The sequence below is a fragment of the Elgaria multicarinata genome, chromosome 19, assembly GCF_023053635.1.
Source record: "Elgaria multicarinata webbii isolate HBS135686 ecotype San Diego chromosome 19, rElgMul1.1.pri, whole genome shotgun sequence".
In the NCBI taxonomy this organism is placed as follows: domain Eukaryota; kingdom Metazoa; phylum Chordata; class Lepidosauria; order Squamata; family Anguidae; genus Elgaria; species Elgaria multicarinata.
Window position 1 is genome coordinate 8,034,026 of NC_086189.1, and position 21,205 is coordinate 8,055,230.

Genomic DNA, 21,205 nt, shown 5'->3' on the forward strand with positions numbered 1-21,205 from the left:
CAGCATAACGAGATGACTTATGTGTGTGGGGGGTGCACCCCGGACCCCTTGAGCAACCCTTTAAGGATCTCTGCCTCCTTAAGAGCCCCACCTTCCTTCTTGTTACCTTCCCCTTCCCAATAACGTGGAGTTTAGGCTGTAGGTGTGGGGAAAGTGACACTCCAGACGCTAGTAGTTTAACACAACAGATTACTAGTAAATTAAAACAAGCAGATTCCAATTAAAGGTATTTAGTCAATAGAACTGAGTGATACAAAGGTATTAAAAGAAAAACAAAGTTGCAAAAATTTGAGTTCTTTTACCCTAGCTGCACCTAGACTTCATCAGACTGCTTCTTTCTGCTCTTTCCTCATTTGCTGGTCTTTTTTCTGGCTCTCTCCTTGACTGTCTCCTCTCTTTTTATATTCTGTCCCCCCAAAAGAGAAAGTACTGTTTCAACCTTGAAGAAATGAATCTTAACTGGAGAAATGAAACTTAACCAGGGAAATGAATATTCACCAGAGAAATGAAACTGCTTCTCTAAGGGATAACCCCTCTCAACAGAAAATCCCAGGCCTCTAAGGGCTAACCTTTTTACTTTGCCTCTGTAGGCCTCACACTTGCTCAGCCTGGCCTATCCCTAGGACACATTTCTGGTCGTCAATAGCAATGGAGCGTTAAACGTGCAGGAGAAACGTCAGCGAGAATGCTGATGCCTGCAGACTTCAAGCCCTCCAACTATTGGGAATTCAGTGGAGGAGGGAGGCAGTGGAGTGCCAATGACTGGGCTGATGCTGCGCGATCCACTGACTAGAGGGGAAGAAAAGACTCATAACAACCATCATGTGTGATGACAATGAGTAAGAACATCAGAAGAGCCCTGATGCTGGATCAGACCAAGGGTCCATCTAGTCCAGCACTCTGTTCACACAGTGGCCAACCAGCCATCGGCCAGGGATGAACAAGCAGGATGACATTGTCTTCTTCTTCTTCTTCTTCTTCTTCTTCTTCTTCTTCTTCTTCTTCTTCTTCTTCTTCTTCTTCTTCTTCTTCTTCTTCTGAACATAAGAAGAGCCCTGATGCTGGATCAGACCAAGGGTCCATCTAGTCCAGCACTCTGTTCACACAGTGGCCAACCAGCCATTGGCCACGGATGAACAAGCAGGATGACATTGTCTTCTTCTTCTTCTTCTTCTTCTTCTTCTTCTTCTTCTTCTTCTTCTTCTTCTGAACATAAGAAGAGCCCTGATGCTGGATCAGACCAAGGGTCCATCTAGTCCAGCACTCTGTTCACACAGTGGCCAACCAGCTGTGGATCAGGGACCAACAAAGCAGGACATGGTGCAACAGCACCCTCCCACCCATGTTCCCCGGCAACTGGTGCACACAGGTTTACTGCCTCAGATACTGGAGATAGCACACAACCATCAGGGCTAGTAGCCATTGATAGCCTTTGCCTCCAGGAACTTTTCCAACCCCCTTTTAAAGCCATCCAGATTGGTGGCCATCACCACATCCTGTGGTGGTGAGTTCCATAACTTAACTATGCACTGTGTGGAGAAGTCCTTCCTTTTATTTGTCCTGGATCTCCCACCAATCAGTTTCATGGGATGACCCCGGGTTCGAGTATTTTGAGAGAGGGAGAAAAATGTCTCCCTGTCCGCATTCTCCACTCCATGCCTAATTTTGTACACCTCTATCTTGTCTCGCGTCAGCGTCCTTTTTTCCAAGCTAAACAATCCCAGCTGATGTAACCTTCCCTCCTAGGGGAGATGCTCCAGCCCCTTGATCATTTCAGTTGCCCTTTTCGGCACTTTTTCCAGTTCTATAATATCCTTTTTTAGATAGAGGAATTCCTGTCGCCCGGGTGTGGCGCTCCACGTGTTTTAGCTTACAACACTCATCAGCCCTTGCCAGGATAACCAATAGCGTGGGAAGATGGGAGTTGTAGGCCAAAACATCTGGTGAGCCACAAGTTGCCCAGGAAGGTCCCTTCCAGCTCGACAGTTCTAGAGCATCGAGTGACATCAGGTTGCTTTTTCGTTATTTATTTATTTATTTATTTATTACATTTCTATGCCACCCAATAGCCGAAGCTCTCTGGGCGGTTCACAAAAATTAAAACCACAATAAAACACCCGACAGGTTAAAAACACAATTACGAAATACAGTATAAAAAGCGCAATCAGGATAAAAACCACGCAGCAAAATTGATATAAGATTAAAATACAGAGTTAGAACAGTAAAATTTAAATTTAAGTTAAAATTAAGTGTTAAAATACGGAGTGAATAAAAAGGTCTTCAGCTGGCGACGAAAGCAGTACAGTGTAGGCGCCAGGCGGACCTCTCTGGGGACCTCTCTGGGGAGCTCGTTCCACAACCGGGGTGCCACAGCGAAGAAAGCCCTGCTCCTAGTAGCCACCTGCCTCACTTCCTTTGGCAGGGGCTCACGGAGAAGGGCCCCTGTGGATGATCTTAAGGTCCGGGCAGGCACATATGGGAGGAGGCGTTCCTTCAAATAACCTGGCCCCAAACCGTTTAGGGCTTTAAATGTCAATACCAGCACTTTGAATCGGGCCCGGACCTGGACTGGCAGCCAATGAAGCTGGAAAAGGACTGGCGTGATGTGGTCCCGTCGGCCAGTCCCTGTTAGTAAACGGGCTGCCCTGTTTTGTACCAGCTGAAGCTTCCGGACCGTTTTCAAAGGCAGCCCCACGTAGTTGTCTCTACAAGACAACTACCTCTGTGTATCCACTTTGTTTCTCAGCAGTGCTTTAGATTTGGAGGGATTTGATTTGTATTAGTATGTGTCAGGTTCACAATACACATGAGACGTTGAGAAAAATAAAGCAAAATACAACCCTCTCCCTTCCATAAACGACAGCAGAAATTTACACAAGGGGACGGCAGCGAAAAATGTTTCGCGAAACACCATGCGAAGGCAACCCCACTCTATTTGTTTCTCTGTTAAAACAGAGAGGACAGTGAAACCAGGGTTGATTGGGCTCATTTCAGGATACGTCCTCTGGGAAGCTAAATGGGTTCTAAATCTCATTGTGTCATCTCAATAAGAATCCCCTGGCTCCTGAGTTAAGAAAAAAATATCTCAAATAACCACGAACATTATCAATTGAAGGTGGGCTTTTTCTTTTCTTTTTAAGTGTGGTGAAGTTGTTTGTACTTCACGCAAAACCAGCTCCTAACCATTTGGCACCGAAGAAATCTGGGTTCACCGTAAAACGCGCACACGTCACGCTGTGTGTAGTGTACTGTTGAATCCAACGATTTCTTTCAAAATGCCTTCTCCCCAAAGAATTTGCAAGTGTTTTCACAATGGGGAGGGGACAACTTTAACCTTTGGTCCAAAAATCATGTTGGCGGCCTCTAGGCTTGATTTCTGCAGTGCGCTGTATTTGAGGCTGCTTGCGTATTGAGTTTGGAAAGTTGCAATTATTCCGTTAGTCACATCAATCACCGGCATCACATCAATTTTTTATTTTTTTTTTACAAAAAAACTTCAGAAACTGGGCCTACCCAAATGCGTCCGCAGCAACATCCAGAAATGCAACCACACCAACACAGAAACTGGGCCTACCAAAATGCATCCACACCAACCAGAAATACAACCATACCAACACAAACTGGGCCTACCCAAATGCGTCCGCAGCAACATCCAGAAATGCAACCACACCAACACAGAATCTGGGCCTACCAAAATGCATCCACACCAACCAGAAATGCAACCATACCAACACAGAAACTGGGCCTACCAAAATGCATCCACACCAACCAGAAATGCAACCACACCAACACAGAAACTGGGCCTACCAAAATGCATCCACGCCCACACCAACCAGAAATGCAACCACACCAACACAGAAACTGGGCCTACCAAAATGCATCCACGCCAACATCCAGAAAGCAGTACTTAAAACCTGTTCAACAGTTAGGAAATTTCTGAATCAGTAAAAGGCAGCATGACCTGGCAAAGCCCGTCATGTCCATTTAGAAAAACCACCACCAGTGAGATGATGATGATGATAATGATAATAATAATAATAATAATAATAATAATAATAATAATAATAATAATAATACGATGACGTTGTGTGTGAGTGGAAGACGCTTCCTCTTCCATGGCCAGATGTCTGTCAATTCCCCCCACCCACCTCCACTCTTGGAACTCCTTCCCCCGTCCCTGAAAATTGCATCCAGAAGGTCAAGAGACTCTCCGGAGGGCTTTTTGAGCAGGGTGCTGCAGAAGGGAAGTAAAACAGACACCCCTGGCTTTCCCCCGTGAGCAGAAGGGCCTCACTGTGATGCAGCACAATCTGTGCATCCAAGATCCCTTTGTTCCCTCCGGCCTTGTGCGAAATTCTAGTCCCAAAAACGGCCCCGGAGTCAACGTTTTTAAAAGGCGACGACACGTGCCTCATGTCCAACGTTGGCTTTGTATTTGGTTTTTCCCCCAGGCCCAGCTCCCCGATCGACGCGCTGTCGCCCGAGGACTCCTGCCAGCGCCAGCACTTCCAGGAGAGCCACAGCATCTGTGCCACGTACCGACAGCACCTGACCAACCTGATCCGGACCTTTGAGGAGCTCCTGCAGGCCAGCGAGGTGGACTACTACGTCGCCGAAAGCTTCCGCAAACAGCTCAACCAGAGCGCCCAGCTCTTTGAGCGGCTGGAGCTGCAGTGTCTCTACGGTGGGTGTTTCAGCATCCTTCTTGTCTACAATGAGCAGATCTACAGATCTCAACAGTTGGGGCACAGGTTCTGGTCCCAACTTCCCCGTCGTACGGTGATTTCAAAGACTCGGCCCTTTGGTCATCATAGAATCATGGAATAGTAGAGTTGGAAGGGGCCTATAAGGCCGTCGAGTCCAACCCCCTGCTCAATGCTGGAATCCACCCTAAAGCATCCCTGACAGATGCTTGTCCAGCTGCCTCTTGAAGGCCTCTAGGGTGGGAGAGCCCACAACCTCCCTAGGTCATTGGTTCCATTGTCATACTGCTCTAACAGTCAGGAGGTTTTTCCTGATGTCCAGCTGGAATCGGGCTTCCTGTGACTTGAGCCCGTTATTCCGTGTCCTGCACTATGGGAGGATCGAGAAGAGGTCCTGGCTCTGCTCTGTGTGAGAACCTTTCAAGTATTTGAAGAGTGGTATCATTTGGATAGGAAGATCTAGAATCAGAGGTGTTAAACCTCAACCCCGTAGACCAAATCTGGCCACCTGCGGCCCTGATCCGGGGTTCCTAAGGTGCCCGTGCCCCTCACCCACCCCCTCTGCAAACCATTTGGTAATTTCCGTCTTTTAGTGCAGTTTTTCCTCCATTCTAAAGGTTGAAATGCCTCTCCTAGGGTTTAGTTACAGGCAGGAAGCTTTTCCGGCTTTTCTGCGGACGCCTGGGAAAGCCAGGTGCGAGGCTGACTGGGAGTCCATTGGACTTCCCCCCCCCCAGCCTCTCCCCCCCCCCCCCGCTCGCCTTTCTGCCCAACCACAGGACTTACCTGAGGCCTCAGTGCATGGTAGCAATCTGACTTGCCTCCTCTCTGGGCTCTCCTTCCCAACCACTTCCTCCTGCTCGCCTGCCCACCGACCCGTGAGACTTCCTTGAAGCCTCCAGCTTCAGCGATGATGTGTTCCAAAGCCAGCTGTATCAGCCGTCTTTACATATCCTGTTAGCAACACAAAGTTCTTCTCGAATCTGCTGTTGCTTAGCATCGAAAAGTTCTCCCTCGGAATTGGGCCACGCGTTACCATGCGTCGCCTCGACGTTTTTTTATATGTATTGATATGTTGGTATTCTTGGTTCTGCTCACCACTGTAATGCAGCCTCCGAGGAACGTCTCTGGAATGGAAGCCATCCCTTGGGCTGACAGTGGTTTGACACCCCTGGGGCAGGCCAATGTGCTGTTGGGTAACCAGAAGGCACCGGTCAGCCCTCCCCTTTGCCCTCTGACGCCCGCACCAGTGACGCCCCGTCGGAAGTGCAGCTTCGCGGCGTGGGGCGGCCGTTTCGCGGCCTGACGCCGCTCTGGTTGTGGATGCCGGGAGACTCTCAATTTGAGCAACGATGTTGCGGCTCGCGTGTCCTGGCAGTACCCTCAAAAGGCTGAGCGTATTCAATTATCATACATCAAATTCTTTGCATTGGAAATAAGTTTCTCCAGCGAATACACATTAAAATGCCTTTCCGTTCAAATCAGCAGATGGTATCATATATACTAATGAAGTTGCTGACAACTGAGGCAATTCAATATATCTTTGCACAACAGGGTTGCACTGAATCTCAAGTTAAAAATAATAATAAAGAAATAGCAGGCGAGAGCAGAATGCTTAAGTGTGCTGAGGATCGGAATGTACAGGGGGCCGTTGCTTTCTGGAAGGCCTGCAGATCAAGGTTTAGATTCGGCTGGTGTCCATCCTTCTGCCTCTAAATTAACCTTCTTTTAAACAGCCCTTGTCTTCCTCGACAAGGAGGTCATTGTTTAATTTTGTTTATTCACACAGGAGTTAGGAAGCTGTCCCTTGTTTGTGGTTACCTTTATCCGTCTTCCTCAGACCTCTAGCATGTGTAGAGAGCATGGTGGAGGGCCCTATGAGGAGAGACTGAAAACACTGGGCATGTTTAGCCTGGAGTAGAGAAGATTGAGGGGAGACACGAGGCCACTCTTCAAATACTTGAAAGGTTGTCACCCAGAGGAAGGCCAGGATCTCTTCTCGATCCTCCCAGAGTGCAGGACACGGAATAACGGGCTCAAGATAAAGGAAGCCAGATTCCAGCTGGACATCAGGAAAAACTTCCTGACTGTTAGAGCAGTACGACAATGGAACTCATGACCTAAGGAGGTTGTGGGCTGTCCCACACCCTAGAGGCCTTCAAGAGGCAGCTCAACAGCCATCTGTCAGGGATCCTTTAAGGTGGATTCCTGCACTGAGCAGAGGGTTGGACTCGATGGCCTTGTAGGCCCCTTCCAACTCTACTATTCTATGATTCCTCTTCCCGCCGGGTCTTGCTCTTCCTCTTGCTTCTTCAGAAGCCCAGCACAAAGTGGGAGTGACACGCATGCCCCTTGCTGCCCTCCGACTCTTAGGGAACACACATGGGGATGGGAGTTCTGATCACTTTGCGCCATGCTTCGGAGAAGGGCGGAAGGGGCATGTGTCCCTCGCAGGGAAAAGCAGCTGGAGGGACTTGCGAGTCGAGATGCCCGTCGTGGAGAATCTGGCACTTCTGGGACCCGACGGACTCCTGCGACACCCCGACTCGGCTTGAATTTGCAAGCCAAGCCAGGCGTTTGTCCCCAAATTTGAGTACTTTGGGGCCTTTTTCTTTTTTGGCATAAAAAGCCATCCGCGCAAATTGCAGCTGTAAATGTGCTTTACACAAATAATTTAGAAAGGAAATCCGCAAGCTGGCCCAACTGAATGCAGATCGAGTCGGGGCGCCTCGTGGGAAAGTGAGTCGAAGTCCGGAGGGCTGAGCCGGTGGAAGCCAACCTCCCATCTCTCACCCGGACGGATTCCTCCGATGTCCCTGGTCTCGCGTGTCCCTTTGCTTTCCTTCCCCGAAGCCTCGCGTCAACTGAAAGAAAAGACACCCCCCCACTCCTCCAACACCTCTGCATGCGCCATAGCAATTGTGGGCAGAAGCCGAGGGCGGTTTGATTTCATACGGGGCTTTTGCGGAAGCCTGATCCAGCCCGAGTCTTTGGTTAGGAAACGGGAAGCTACCCAGGCCAGGCTATTAGTCTTGTCCGCTCTGATTGGCAGCAGCCCTCCAGGGGCTCAAGGTGAGAGAGAGGGCTTTCCCGCCACTTGCTGCCTGGCCCTTGGAACTGAGATCAAACGTGGGACGTTCTGTAGGTTCTATCTCCACTCACCGCCTTCAGCGCAAAGCGATTGACGGATCCCTCTCCTCTCCTGAGTTTTGTATAATTCACTTGAGGGAAGCGGGGGGCCTTGTTTGTATTTGGCGTCTGGAACGAGGGCCCTTGCCAGTAAGGAAGCAGGGATCGCTATTATTTTTTCCTGCCCGCTCCCCATTCCATCCTCAGAGCTCTGTGCTCAGGCTCACCAAGCTTAAAACAAGATTGAAGCGCAGATTCCCCGTCAGATGTTTAGCCTGGAGAAGAGAAGTTTGAGGGGAGACATGACAGCACTCTTCAAATACTTAAAAGTTTGTCACGCAGAGGAGGGCCAGGATCTCTTCTTGATCCTCCCAGAGTGCAGGACACGGAATAACGGGCTCAAGTTACAGGAAGCCAGGTTCTGGCTGGACATCAGGAAAAACTTCCTGACTGTTAGAGCAGTACAACAATGGAACCAGTTACCTAGGGAGGTTGTGGGCTTTCCCACACTAGAGGCCTTCAATACTTGAAAGGTTCTCACACAGAGGAGGACCAGGATCTCTTCTTGATCCTCCCAGAGTGCAGGACACGGAATAACGGGCTCAAGTGACAGGAAGCCAGGTTCCGGCTGGACATCAGGAAAAACTTCCTGACTGTTAGAGCAGTACAACAATGGAACCAGTTACCTAGGGAGGTTGTGGGCTTTCCCACACTAGAGGCCTTCAATACTTGAAAGGTTCTCACACAGAGGAGGACCAGGATCTCTTCTTGATCCTCCCAGAGTGCAGGACACGGAATAACGGGCTCAAGTGACAGGAAGCCAGGTTCCGGCTGGACATCAGGAAAAACTTCCTGACTGTTAGAGCAGTACAACAATGGAACCAGTTACCTAGGGAGGTTGTGGGCTTTCCCACACTAGAGGCCTTCAATACTTGAAAGGTTCTCACACAGAGGAGGACCAGGATGGCTTCTCGATCCTCCCAGAGTGCAGGACACGGAATAACGGGCTCAAGTTAAAGGAAGTCAGATTCCTGCTGGACATCAGGAAAAACTTCCTGACTGTTAGAGCAGTATGACAATGGAACCAGTTACTTAGGGAGGTTGTGGGCTCTCCCACACTAGAGGCCTTCAAGAGGCAGCTGGACAACCCTCTGTCAGGGATGCTTTAGGGTGGATTCCTGCATTGAGTGGGGGTTGGACTCCATGGCCTTATAGGCCCCTTCCAACTCTACTATTCTATGATTCTATGCATTCAGCACATATTGGTGCCAAAGCAATGTAAATATGTGATATTTTTTTCTGCATGTTATCTTCTGTTGATTGAGTGTCAGAGTTATGTGCTGGAATGTGGAGTTCTGCCTGTGACTGTGATCACAGCCGGTATCCCCGCTTCCCTGTGTGGCTGCTAGATTTGCGGGGTCCCTCCTTTTCCCTCTTGATTTGTAAAAGTTACCTGGTCAGCAAAGGGTCCGAGAAAAGCTATCCTCTCAGCCTTGTTTTGAAGGACATCTTTCTTTCCCCCTCTTTTTCAGGAGACTCAGTAGATGATGAAATGTCTAAACTTTGTGGCCTAGCGCGAAGGTAAGGGCGTCATTTTATTTTTGCTTCACGTTCAGGTCAGTTGGGAGCTTACCGAATTCTTTGGAACTCAAGGTGAGCTTGTAGCAAATGCCCGTTTTTAAAAGATCCAGCCGGGCACCGACATTACCAGGCCCTGCCGCAGGTGTGGGCAACTTGCGGCCCTCCAGATGTGGATGGACTTCACCTCCCATCAACCCTAGCCCATGGTGAGGCATGATGGGATTTGCAATCCAACAAGTTATGGGTGGCTTGATTTGGGAGCGTCAATGAGCCGATACCTTCGTGAGCTTTGGGGCAAGCTTGGGATGCATTTGTTGCTTCTCCCAAGTCAAAGAGCCCATCGAAACATCATCTGATAATTACTACATTGGTTCTTTTTGTTAAAAACGTAAGAAGAGCCGTGTTGGATCAGACCAAGGGTCCATCTAGTCCAGCACTCTGTCCACAAAGTGGCCAACCAGCTGTCGATCAGGGACCAACAAAGCAGGACATGGTGCAACAGCACCCTCCCGCCCATGTTCCCCGGTAACTAGTGTATATAGGCTTTTTAAAAAACAAAACAAAATTATTCCTTCTTTGGTAGGACTGTCAGTATTGTCGCTCAAGGAAGGGAGGAAGCGCCTTCCTTTTGGATCCTTCCCCTGCCGGATGCCCTCCAGATGGGCCGGACTACAACGCCCATCAACCCTTCCTTTTGGGGCGCCAGTAAAGAAATTGCCCATGTGCCTTGTCCTTAATGATCCTTCCCCTGCCGGATGCCCTCCAGATGGGCCGGACTACAACTCCGATCAACCCTGACCATTGGCCATGCTAGTTGGGGCTGCTGGGAGGTGTACGCCAACACATCTGGAGGGCACCAGATTGAACGAGGCTGTTGTAGTGGATTCTGGTGCTTCGTTGGGCGGGTGTGGGTTGGGGGAAGACAGAGGGAGAGCCAGTCCAAAAAAGGCTGTCTGAAATGAAGTAGCTTTCCCAAAAGATAAATCTCCCCGACGCGGTCTAGAATTTACGGGACGTTCTCCTTCCTACAGCTTGTCCAACTTCGAGATGTCAGAAAGATCGTTCTCTTTGGAATCGCCTGAGCATAAAAAAGCAGCAGCGGAGGGCGAGCGGGAAAAGCCAGCAGCCAAATTTCCCCCAGGTAAAGAACCCCAGATCAGCCCACCTGTCAGGGTTGCTGTAGCAGTGGATTTCCTGCATCGGCAAGGGGTTTGTCTAGATGAGCTCTAAGGTCCCTTCCAGCTTTGTGATTCTACACTTCTCTCACTGCAGGCTCCCTAGGCATAGAGGGACATGGGCTGCATTGTCCGGCCGCCGTTCCATCCTCCAGCGTTGCTTTTTTCAGTCCGTTTGGTTCTGCTTTTCTTTTTTCTTTTCTTTTTTTGAATAGACTTTGTTTTCCGTGAAGAGAAAAACCAGGAGTCACAAAGCAGACAATTGACAGCTGATGATTAAATTACGTGGTTTCTGGCTTTATAAAAGCCAGGGTAGTGTTTCCTTGGGATTAAAGCTCGGTACATAATTGATAGGGGGACTGAGGAATGACCTGGAAATGTACACCCAGTGCAAATGAATGCTTGCCAGGCTGTTCTGCTTAGTGGCACAGTTGAAAGCAGGCGGTGTTCGAGAAACACTATGTTTAAAGGAAAGCAGCAGGGTTGGCGGGTGGGAGGCGGGGTTTTCGTTGTCCGCACTACCTAACGGAGTGGGCAAAGCGCAGATGAATTCATGACTGCTATGGAAATGTACTGCAGGTGGAGGGAAATTGATAGATCCACGCAGCAAAGCATCAAAGGTACTGGGTTGGAACTGGAGGTATAACGTAGCGGTGTTGCGGGTGCCCGGCTCACTCCGGAGTCCGGCAGACGCCTCCCCACCGGACCCAGATTTCTGTGCTGCAGCATATTCACAGGACTGCTCTTCGAGTGCCCCGTGGCTCTGGAGCCTCCAACGTGTGCCACAACGGCGGCTCCAGAAAGCCATAAAGACTGATCTCTTCCGGCAGGCCTACCCAGCTGAATTTGAAGATGCCTTTTTTTAATGGTGTGCTGCTTTTAATAATGCACTGCTTTTAAACGTTTGAATTAGTTGTATGTATTTTAGGGTGTTTTTATTTGTGTTGTACCCCGCCTCGATCCAGAGGGAGAGGCGGGTAACAAACAAATAAATAAATAAATATTATTATAGCGCATTTCCCAAGTTGCGTAAATGGCGGCTGTCCAGGACCCACTTACGTAAGATTAAAGGTGTGAATTTATTGTTAGGTGCTCTGCGAATTGAACACGTTACCGCCTACAAATGCAACCGTTCTCTTTTGGGGAGTGTCTCCTGAGCCCACATTGCTTTACGAAGTAGCATAAGTGAAACAGCCCCAATGAGCTTACAGTTGAGACTTCAGCAGGCAGATGTGACACGAATGTTGAAGTTCGATAGGGCCTAGGGGGCCTTGGTTGGCTTGTGGGGTCAGCTGACAGTACCCTGGCTATGGGGGGATCAGTGGACAGAATTCAGGCCAGTGTACCCAGCCAAGGGGGATACCCTTGGAGTTCAGCCCACCAGATCTACTGTTGGGACCAGAGCGCAGGTGGCGCAAGATGTGAGGACCCCAAGACTGGAGGCCTGGGTCTCAATTTTTAAGAAAGCCGCAATTTGTATATTATTTATTTATTGCATTTCCACACCTCCCGATAGCCGACGCTCTCTGGGCGGCTCACAAAAGTTCAAACCGTCAGACACGGGTCAAAGCCTAAAACAAACAGCAGCCTTAAGCCAGCAATTGGGACAAAAACGCAATAAAAATAATATCTAGACGCACAACCAGGGTAAAACTAGAGCAGCGATGGAAAGATTTATACAGATTTAAAATACCGATTTAAAAAACCAGCAAGGTTAAAAGACGAAGATGGTGAACTCTTCAAATACCGGCGTCGAAAAGAGTATAATGTAGATAGCCAGGTGAACCTCTCTAGGGAGCACATTCCACAGCCGGGGTGCCACAGCAGAGAAGGCCCTGCTCCTGGTAGTCCCCTGCCTCACTTCTTTTGGCTCATGGAGAAGGACCCCTGAAGATGACCTTAGGGTCCGGGCAGGTACATATGGGAGAAGACGTTCCTTGAGATCACCAGGCCCCAAGCCGTTTAGGGCTTTGAATGGGCCCTGACCTAGACCGGCGGTACTTTTCATCCCCCTCCTGCTCCGTACTGATGCTGTGAATGTTTGTTTAGAACTGTTGATGGAGCATCTCCAAGAAATCCGGATGCTGCGGTACCAGCTGGAGGAATCCATTCGGACCAATGAACGGTTGAGGAAGCAGCTCGTGCAGCAGGGGTCGGAGGTCACGCGGGACCAAGGTAAAAAAAGCGGCGGGGGCCCTCCTGCCAGTCGAAATGCAATTGGGGATCGGGGAATTATGGGAAATCACGCTTGCATGGGCGCGCGGCCGGGCTCAAATTGGGTCAAACCACGCCACCTTCTCCTACCCCAGGGACCCAAAGCCTGGGTCACGTGGCGGCAGTGCCTGGTGCTCTTAATCTCCAATAAAGTACGGGTTTTTTTTTATTGCCTGGGATGGCAATTCCCAGAATCCCCAGCGGCACACGGATGCTGCATGCATCACTTCCGCCAGGGATTCTGGGGCTTGCAGCCCCCAAAGAGAATATGCTCCCCTGGCGACCGGCAAAGCCTGCCAATTCTGCCTGCCCTGAAGTATGTTTTGGGGGCCTTGTAGCCGAAGCAGGAGATGGCAGCAGCAAAAGGCGTTTCAAGGTTTCGACTGGAACACTCAAAAGGCCTTGAGCCTCTTTGGGGCCAGCCAGGAGGGTGATCTTTCGCCGGTCGCGTATGGTGTTAATCGATGGCTTGGCCCAGCCGTGGCAGGGTTGTCAGCTTCGGGGGTCTCTGCTCCCATTTGATGATCAAACCAATCAGCAAAGGCTGTGATCTAGAGATTTCAGGGCATGGGGTGGGTGGGTGGGTGCCCCTGAGCTCTTGGCAAAGGGCATCGCTTGGGAAGGTTTGCACGTTTTGTGAGCGAGGGAGCGGGACTCCCCTTGAGTTTATGGAAGCTCCCCGACCCAAGTCAGCTGAAGTTTTGGCAGGCGCCTTTTAGATCATCACCAACTGTTTGTTTGCCTGATTGGTAATGCCCTTTTCCGGAACGACAAATTGGGTCCGGCCTTGGAAGCCAACGTTTATTTCTGCTAGCCAGTCGGAAAGTAGTCAAAGTGCCCCTGAGCAAATGCAGAGTGCCTTTTTGTTTCCACTGGGCAAGTGCCACCTGCTCTACCCCCACCACAACCCCACGAAATCGCGGAGAAGAGCTCGCAGGACGGGCGATGGCCCTGCCCGAGTCTTCCCCCGCCCCTTTGTGGAGATAAACGACCGTTCCCACGTCTTTAGCAATGATCCCGTCTATATCAGGAGAATATGGATTCCCTTTGCCAGAGATTCAGTCCCGGATTTCCGCAACTCCCATCCATCAGGGCTTCACCATGAAAATACTTTCCCCTCTCTCCGCCTCTTGCCATAAGCAGACCCCGAATTCGGTCCCCACGCCACCCCATCCACAGGCTAAAAGGTTAGCCGTTCTTGTCCTTCCTAGAAGCCACCCAGCGAAACTACCAGTTCTGCAATTCAGCCTCCCCCCCGTCTCTCTCTGTGGCCACTTCGTAGGTGGCAGGGTAGAAATCTCAGCCACTTCAACCGAAGCGCATATTTGTCACTGCCGTCCTTTGCTCTTCCTCCAAAGGGAGGGTTGATTTGCAAACCTGTCTACTTCGGAACAACGCGGGAGACAAGCCCCCCCCCCCCGCTGTTCCTTTTAGTCCTGGAGGTGTGAAAGACTTGGCCACGCGTTGGCATCACTTGGGCCTCCATTTTGTCGCTTCGAATCGCCGTTATCTGGAAACGGCAGCTCCTCTCGGGAGTAATTGATGCTGATGGAAAAGTATACATCACTACCCACCCCCTGATTTTGTTCATGAAGTATTTACACGCTGCTGGAAAGGAAAGGCCGTTCTTGCATAATGGCCACACCTGAAACTGTTCCAGCGCTTTTATGGCTTCATAAAGATTCGGAGGGAAAGGACATCTGTTAATGCAGGAGGTGTATATTATCTCAACACCTTCCCATCTGTCTTTCTGTGGCTTTAGCAAATGTATCTGTGCGTGACGGGGGTGGCGGGGAATGGAGGAGGAAATCACTGGGGGCACTGGGCTGGTCACGGCTGAGTCCCTGTGTGTCGGGCTTGGGAGGCGGGCGGGCATGGGTTTTCCCAGGGATAAAGCAACTCTGGGAAAACCCAATTCTTCCTGCGGTCTCGGTACCATCCTGAGACCGTGGGAGGTGTGGGTGCCCGTCGGGGGTGGCAGCAATTTTGCCACACCTGGGATGGCAGGGACGGGGTTTCGGGTTTGATTGTTGTTGGCTTTTTTTTAAAAAAAAATACGTTTTCGATGGAGTGGGTCACTGCTTCAAAAAATAAAAATGGCGCCCACACTGTCCCTGGACAGCTTTTTTAAAAAATAGCGCCCGCACCATCCCTGGATGTGGTGCAGGCATGTGGACCCAGGGGGAGGATCTCAGAACCAGGAAATCCCGAGATCCTCCCCCCTCCCTCCCAGAAGTCCGGGAGGTATAGAAAGGGCCTTAGTCTCAGCCTTCCCCAACGTGGCGCCCTGCAGATGCGTTGGACCCTGCTTGCCGGCATGACCCGCTCCTTGCCCACAACGCCCTCCATCCGATCCAGAGGTGCTCGCAGCAGCTTTCGAAAAACATTGGACGTAGATGATGATGATGATAATAATAATAATAAATTTATTTCTGGCCCGCCTCTCCACCCTGATTGAGGCGGGGAACAGCAACAAATGACAAAATACATAACATTCAATCAAAACACAATATACACCGTTAAAAACATCCTAAAAAACATCCTAAAAACATTTCAAAAACATCTTAAAATTCCACTGGATAGGTCTGTTGGAAGAGATCAGTCTTTATAGCTTTCTTGAATGCTAGAAGACTGTTAAGTTGACGAGTCTCCTCCGGCAGGCCGTTCCCCAGTCTGGGAGCAGCAGAAGAGAAGGTCCTCTGGGTAATATATGTCAGCCTAGTCTTTGCTAACTGAAGTGGATTCTTCCCAGAGGTCCTGAGTGTGCAGTGCGGATTGTACAGGAGAAGGCAATCCCGCAGGTAGCCTGGACCCAAACCATGTAGGGCTTTAAAGGTGATAACCAACGCTTTATACTTTGCTCAGAAACGAATTGGCAGCCTGTGAAGATTAGCAGAGGGTTGGACTCGATGGCCTTACAGGCCCCTTTCAACTCTACGATTCTATGATTATGCGTTGTCGGCCATCTCGTCAATTTGACCCGGTGGGCCAAACCACACGAGACTTTAAAATTCATGGTTTCACCTAGCGTGGTTTTCTTTCTACCTTTGTCAAATAGCAGCTACAATGGTGGAGGCAGTCAGGATCAGGACCATTGGACACCGTGGTTCCAAAGAAAATCACCTCCCCCCACCCTCTGCTGAGCCTGTATTTGCAGTGAAATCAAAGCTGCTCTAATAACAATCGCACTTTCCTTCCTGGTGTGATTGGCAACCTGGGGTCCTGGTCGCCCCCTCTCCACTTGCTATTTAACCAGAAACATACAAAACAAACTCTTTAAACGTTATTATTATTGAGACTTCTAATCTGCCTTTCTGGGTGCACTGCCCTCTCACGTTTGCTTACAATGCTACGGAATCATGAACGTATAATTACAGCGTAATTATGCATTTAACATACGGTTGCAGTTTCAGCCCCAGGGACAGATACAGGCTCGTGCGCTTCGAATTCCAACTCAGCCGCACGCCTGACCTCAGCACAGCCATTCACCTTCCTGCACGCGCGGGGGTTATTTTCACACAAACGAGAATGCCACGTGAGAAAATGACCTCCTGGGGTGTAGGAATGATACCACGTTGAGGCCACGTCGATCTCGGCCACTTCACTTTGAATTAATTGGCGAGAACCTAGGACGGAAGAGTCACCCTGTGTTCCCGCCTCACCTTTTATTTCTTGTGGACGTGACGTGCCACCTTCCGTTCCGTTTGAGGTGCGGCCGTGTGTCCTCCCCAGGCGTAAAACAAGGAAGACCGCTTGTGCTGTTACCCTTACGTAAATGCGGCCTTTACAGCCATCACCGGCGCAGTTATTATTATTATTATTATTATTATTATTATTATTATTATTATTATTATTATTATTTTATATAGCACCATCAATGTACATGGTGCTGTACAGCGTAAAACAGTAAATAGCAAGACCCTGCCGCATAGGCTTACATTCTAATAAAATCATAATAAAACAATAAGGAGGGGAAGAGAATGCAAATAGGCACAGGGTAGAGTAAACAGGCACAGGGTAGGGTAAAACTAACAGTATAAAGTCAGAACAAAATCAAGTTTTAAAAGCTTTAGGAAAAAGAAAAGTTTTTAGTTGAGCTTTAAAAGCTGCGGTTGAACTTGTAGTTCTCAAGTGAGGGGAAGTGCAGAATTTCCAGTCTCCGTAGTGCGCAACGGCGGAGGCTTTGGAAATTGCGCAGTTCCCCCCCACCCATGGGAGGAAGTATGCAATTTCGGCAGCAAGAGGGGACTGCTGCCAAGCGTTTGTCGGGCCACGCTGAGCCTCAAAAGGCATTTGCGTGGCCTGACGAGCAGGGGCGGACTGCGGTGAAGGGCTGAGCAGGTGAGTTCACCCACCCCTAGAACTAGGGTTACAGTGTAGAATCATAGAATAGTAGAGTTGGAAGGGGCCTATAAAGCCATCGAGTCCAATCCCCTGCTCAGTGCAGGAATCCATCCTAAAGCATCCCTGACAGATGCTTGTCCAGCTGCCTCTTGAAGGCCTCTAGTGTGGGAGAGCCCACAACCTCCCTAGGTAACTGGTTCCATTGCTGTACTGCTCTAACAGTCAGGAAGTTTTTTCTGATGTCCAGCCGGAATCTGGCTTCCTGTCACTTGAGCCCGTTATTCCGTGTCCTGCACTCTGGGAGGATTGAGAAGAGATCCTGGCCCTCCTCTGTGTGACAACCCTTTAAGTCTTTGAAGAGTGCTCTCATGTTTCCCCTCCATCTTCTCTTCCCCAGGCTAAACATGCCCAGTTCTTTCAGTCTCTCTTCATAGGGCTTTGTTTCCAGACCCCTGATCATCCTGGTTGCCCTCCTCTGAACACACTCCAGCTTGTCTGCGTCCTTCTTGAATTGTGGAGCCCAGAACTGGTCGCAATACTCTAGATGAGGCCTAAGCAGGGCCGAATAGAGAGGAACCAGTACCTCACATGATTTGGGAGCTATACTTCTATTAATGCTGCCCAAAATAGCATTTGCCTTTCTTGCAGCCACATCACACTGTTGGCTCATATTCAACTTGTGAACTACATCAACTCCAAGATCCTTCTCGTTTGTAGTATTGCTGAGCCAATACTGACTGTACTGCGAGCTTTCAGATGAAGTTGCACCCAGTGTAACTCCAGGTTTTTGAAAGGCCTCTCTCTTGAGCATTCAGCAAATGGATCACCCAACACTGCTTTCTCTTCCTCTGCCCAAACTCGTCTAGTAGTCCAGGCCAGCCTTCCCCAACCTGGTGCCCTCCAGATGTGAACATAAGAAGAGCCCTGCTGGATCAGACCAAGCTTCCATCTAGTCCAACATTCTGCTCACACAGTTAACCGACCAGCTGTCGACCCACAAGCAGGACAATCTTGGGATGGGGCTTTCATACATTCACACGTGCTCCGTATCTTTCGATGCACTCAACCTACACTTGCAACACACCAATTGGGTTGTGTGAACTCTCATAAGAACATCAGAAGTGCCTTGCTGGATCAGACCAAGGGTCCATCTAGTCCAGCACTCTGTTCACACAGTGGCCAACCAGCTTTCGACCAGGAACCAACGAAGCAGGACGTGATGCAACAGCACCCTCCCGCCCATGTTCCCCAGCAACTGGTGCACACAGGCTTACTGCCTCAAATACTGGCGATAGCACGCAACCATCAGGGCTAGTAGCCCTCGATAACCTTCTCCAGGAATTTATCCAACCCCCTTTTAAAGCCATCCAAATTGGTGGCCATCACTACATCTTGTGGTAGCGAGTTCCATAGTTTAACTATGTGCTGTTTGAAGTCCTTCCTTTTATTTGTCCTGGATCTCCCACCCATCAGCTTCATGGGAGGACCCCGTTGGGTTCTAGGATTTTCAGAGATGGAGAGAAGTGTCTCCCTTTCCACATTCTAGACACCAGGAATCATTTTGCACACCTCTGCTGCGTCTCCATAGAACCATAGAATCATAGAATAGCAGAGTTGGAAGGGGCCTACAAGGCCATCGAGTCCAACCCCCTGCTCAATGCAGGAATCCACCCTAAAGCATCCCTGACAGAGGGTTGTCCAGCTGCCTCTTGAAGGCCTCTAGTGTGGGAGAGCCCACCACCTCCCTAGGTAACTGGTTCCATTGTCGTACCGCTCTAACAGTCAGGAAGTTTTTCCTGATATCCAGCTGGAATCCGGCTTACACCTGGAGCTGTAATATCTACAGTGGCGTCACTGGCTGATGGCTGCCATCCCATCACACATGGAGGGTCTTCATGGCAGAGGTGAACATTTGTGGTGATCACTGGCAGGGGATGAATGGTAGAAGCACGCCATGCGCTCAGTTGCTCTCCCTGCTACAGAACAGTTCTCTGGGTAAGTGGAGGCAGTTCATAGATCATAGAATGGCAGAGTAAGGCCATTGAATCCACCCCCCTGCTCAATGCAGGAATCCACCCTAAAGCATCCCTGACAGATGGTTGTCCAGCTGCCTCTTGAATGCCGCTAGTGTGGGAGAGCCCACAACCTCCCTCGGTAACTGATTCCATTGTCGTACTGCTCTAACAGTCAGGAAGTTTTTCCTGATATCCAGCTGGAATCTGGCTTCCTTTAACTTGAGCCCGTTATTCCGTCTCCAGTTAGCCTCCTTTTCCCGAAGCATTGGGGGAAGGCCAGCTGTTGTGACCTTCCCTCATAGGGGAGTGTTTCCAGCCCCTTGATCCTTCTTAGCTGTCCTTCGACATGCTGGCTGGAAGCGACAGGAGTTGCAGGCCAGCAGTTCGAGAAGGCAGCAAGTTGCGGGGAGGCAGGTTTAGAGCTTGACAAGAGGGTGTGTGTGTGGTGGGGGGAGAGCTGGGGCTGGGCCATGCAGAGCTTGCGTCCTGGCACGAGGATGGGATGAATCCATCACGGAGGCGCCGACATCTCGCCCGGTTGGCACGTGGCCCCCGGGACGGCTGCGCCTCTCGACGGGCGCTCTGCCCTCCTCCTGCAGCATCTCCGGCCCGAGGGCCGCTCGTCGAAGGCTTTGCGGTGCAGCTGCAGAACAGACGACACGCTTGATAAACGTCAGCGAGCGCTCAGCGGCTCGCGTTTGCCATGCTGCAGCTGCCACTGCTACGCGTCTGGTGCCATCCGAGGCTTAAAGCGAGCATGGAGGAGCCAGAACGAAAGAATTTGGCACCGTTCTGTTGCCTCTCTACTTCTCTGATGGGGAGAGGGAGGACCTGTCGGGATTTGGCTTCCTTCTCTCTAGTCCTACCTGAACGGAAACTTCAACTGGTACAAAACAGGGCAGCACGGTGACTAACAGGGACTGGCCGACGGGACCACATCACGCCAGTCCTTTTCCAACTTCACTGGCTGCCAGTCCAGGTCCGAGCCCGACTCAAAGTGCTGGTATTGACATTTAAAGCCCTAAACGGCTTGGGGCCAGGCTATCTGAAGGAACGCCTCCTCCCGTATGTACCTGCCTGGACCCTAAGGTCATCCTCAGGGGTCCTTCTTCGCGAGCCCCTGCCAAAGGAAGTGAGGCAGGTGGCTACCAGGAGCAGGGCCTTCTCTGCTGTGGCACCCCGGCTGTGGAATGCGCTCCCTAAGGAGGTTCGCTTGGCACCTACGTTATATGCTTTTAGACGCCAGGTGAAGACCTTTTTATTCTCCCAGCATTTTAACAGTCTATAAATAAATTTTAACTTGGCGTTTTAAATTTGTAATTTTGCACTGCTGCTGTTTTTATCTGGTTGAGCTTTTGTATTGTATTTTATAGTATGGTTTTACACTGTTGTTTTATACTTTGAATGGTTTTAATTTTTGTGAACCGCTTAGAGACCTCCGGCTAATTGGGCTGTATAGAAATGTAATAAATAAACAAATTAAATAAATAAATAAAATGGCCGCCTTCCCCCATGTCAGCCTGTCGCAACTTCAGTTCTGCCAGAGAGAGGGTCTTTTTTGCGTCCCATCAGTAGCTAAGGTGTGGGTGATGGAGGGAGCCCTCTGTGTAGCCAGGCCTAGGTGACTCCCGACCTGGGGAGGTTCGTGTCTCCCCAGCTCCCTTTCCATTTTGCCACTGCCTTCCTCTTTCGGAGAGCTTTCTGCCTGCCGTGCTGCCGTTGTTGCGTGAAACCCCTTGACGAATGGGATTTGGTTTCGGCTGCTATGCCCTGGCATTTTGATTTGTCGTGGTTTCTTTTTAATTGCTGCGGTGTTTTCAGGAAAAAAAGTGGCCTGCTGTGTTGTGCATTTTTTTAAAAAATGGAAAGCTAGTATATAAATGCCTTTAATCGACGGCGATGCTGATGCTGATGCTGATGTGAGCAACCCTTGAAGCTGCTCCGGAAGGTGGAGCGAGTGCAGAACGCAGCAGCTCGGCTGTTGTCTGGAGCTGCCCCTTTCCAGCATGGAACTCCTCTGCAGAGGGAACGGCACTGGCTGCCT

The 21,205-nt window shown here is 50.0% G+C and overlaps 1 protein-coding gene across 4 annotated transcripts in view; it reads left to right on the top strand.

Moving 5' to 3' along the window:
* CDK5RAP2 (CDK5 regulatory subunit associated protein 2) overlaps positions 1–21,205 on the top strand; it is a 189,705-nt gene that overhangs the window by 112,395 nt on the left and 56,105 nt on the right. For all 4 annotated transcript variants that reach the window (XM_063144885.1, XM_063144884.1, XM_063144882.1 and 1 more), the window contains 4 exons: positions 4,452–4,684; positions 9,365–9,413; positions 10,445–10,554; positions 12,638–12,763. In XM_063144885.1, coding sequence (XP_063000955.1) covers positions 4,452–4,684; positions 9,365–9,413; positions 10,445–10,554; positions 12,638–12,763 — 518 coding nt within the window. The remainder of the gene's footprint in view (positions 1–4,451; positions 4,685–9,364; positions 9,414–10,444; positions 10,555–12,637; positions 12,764–21,205) is intronic.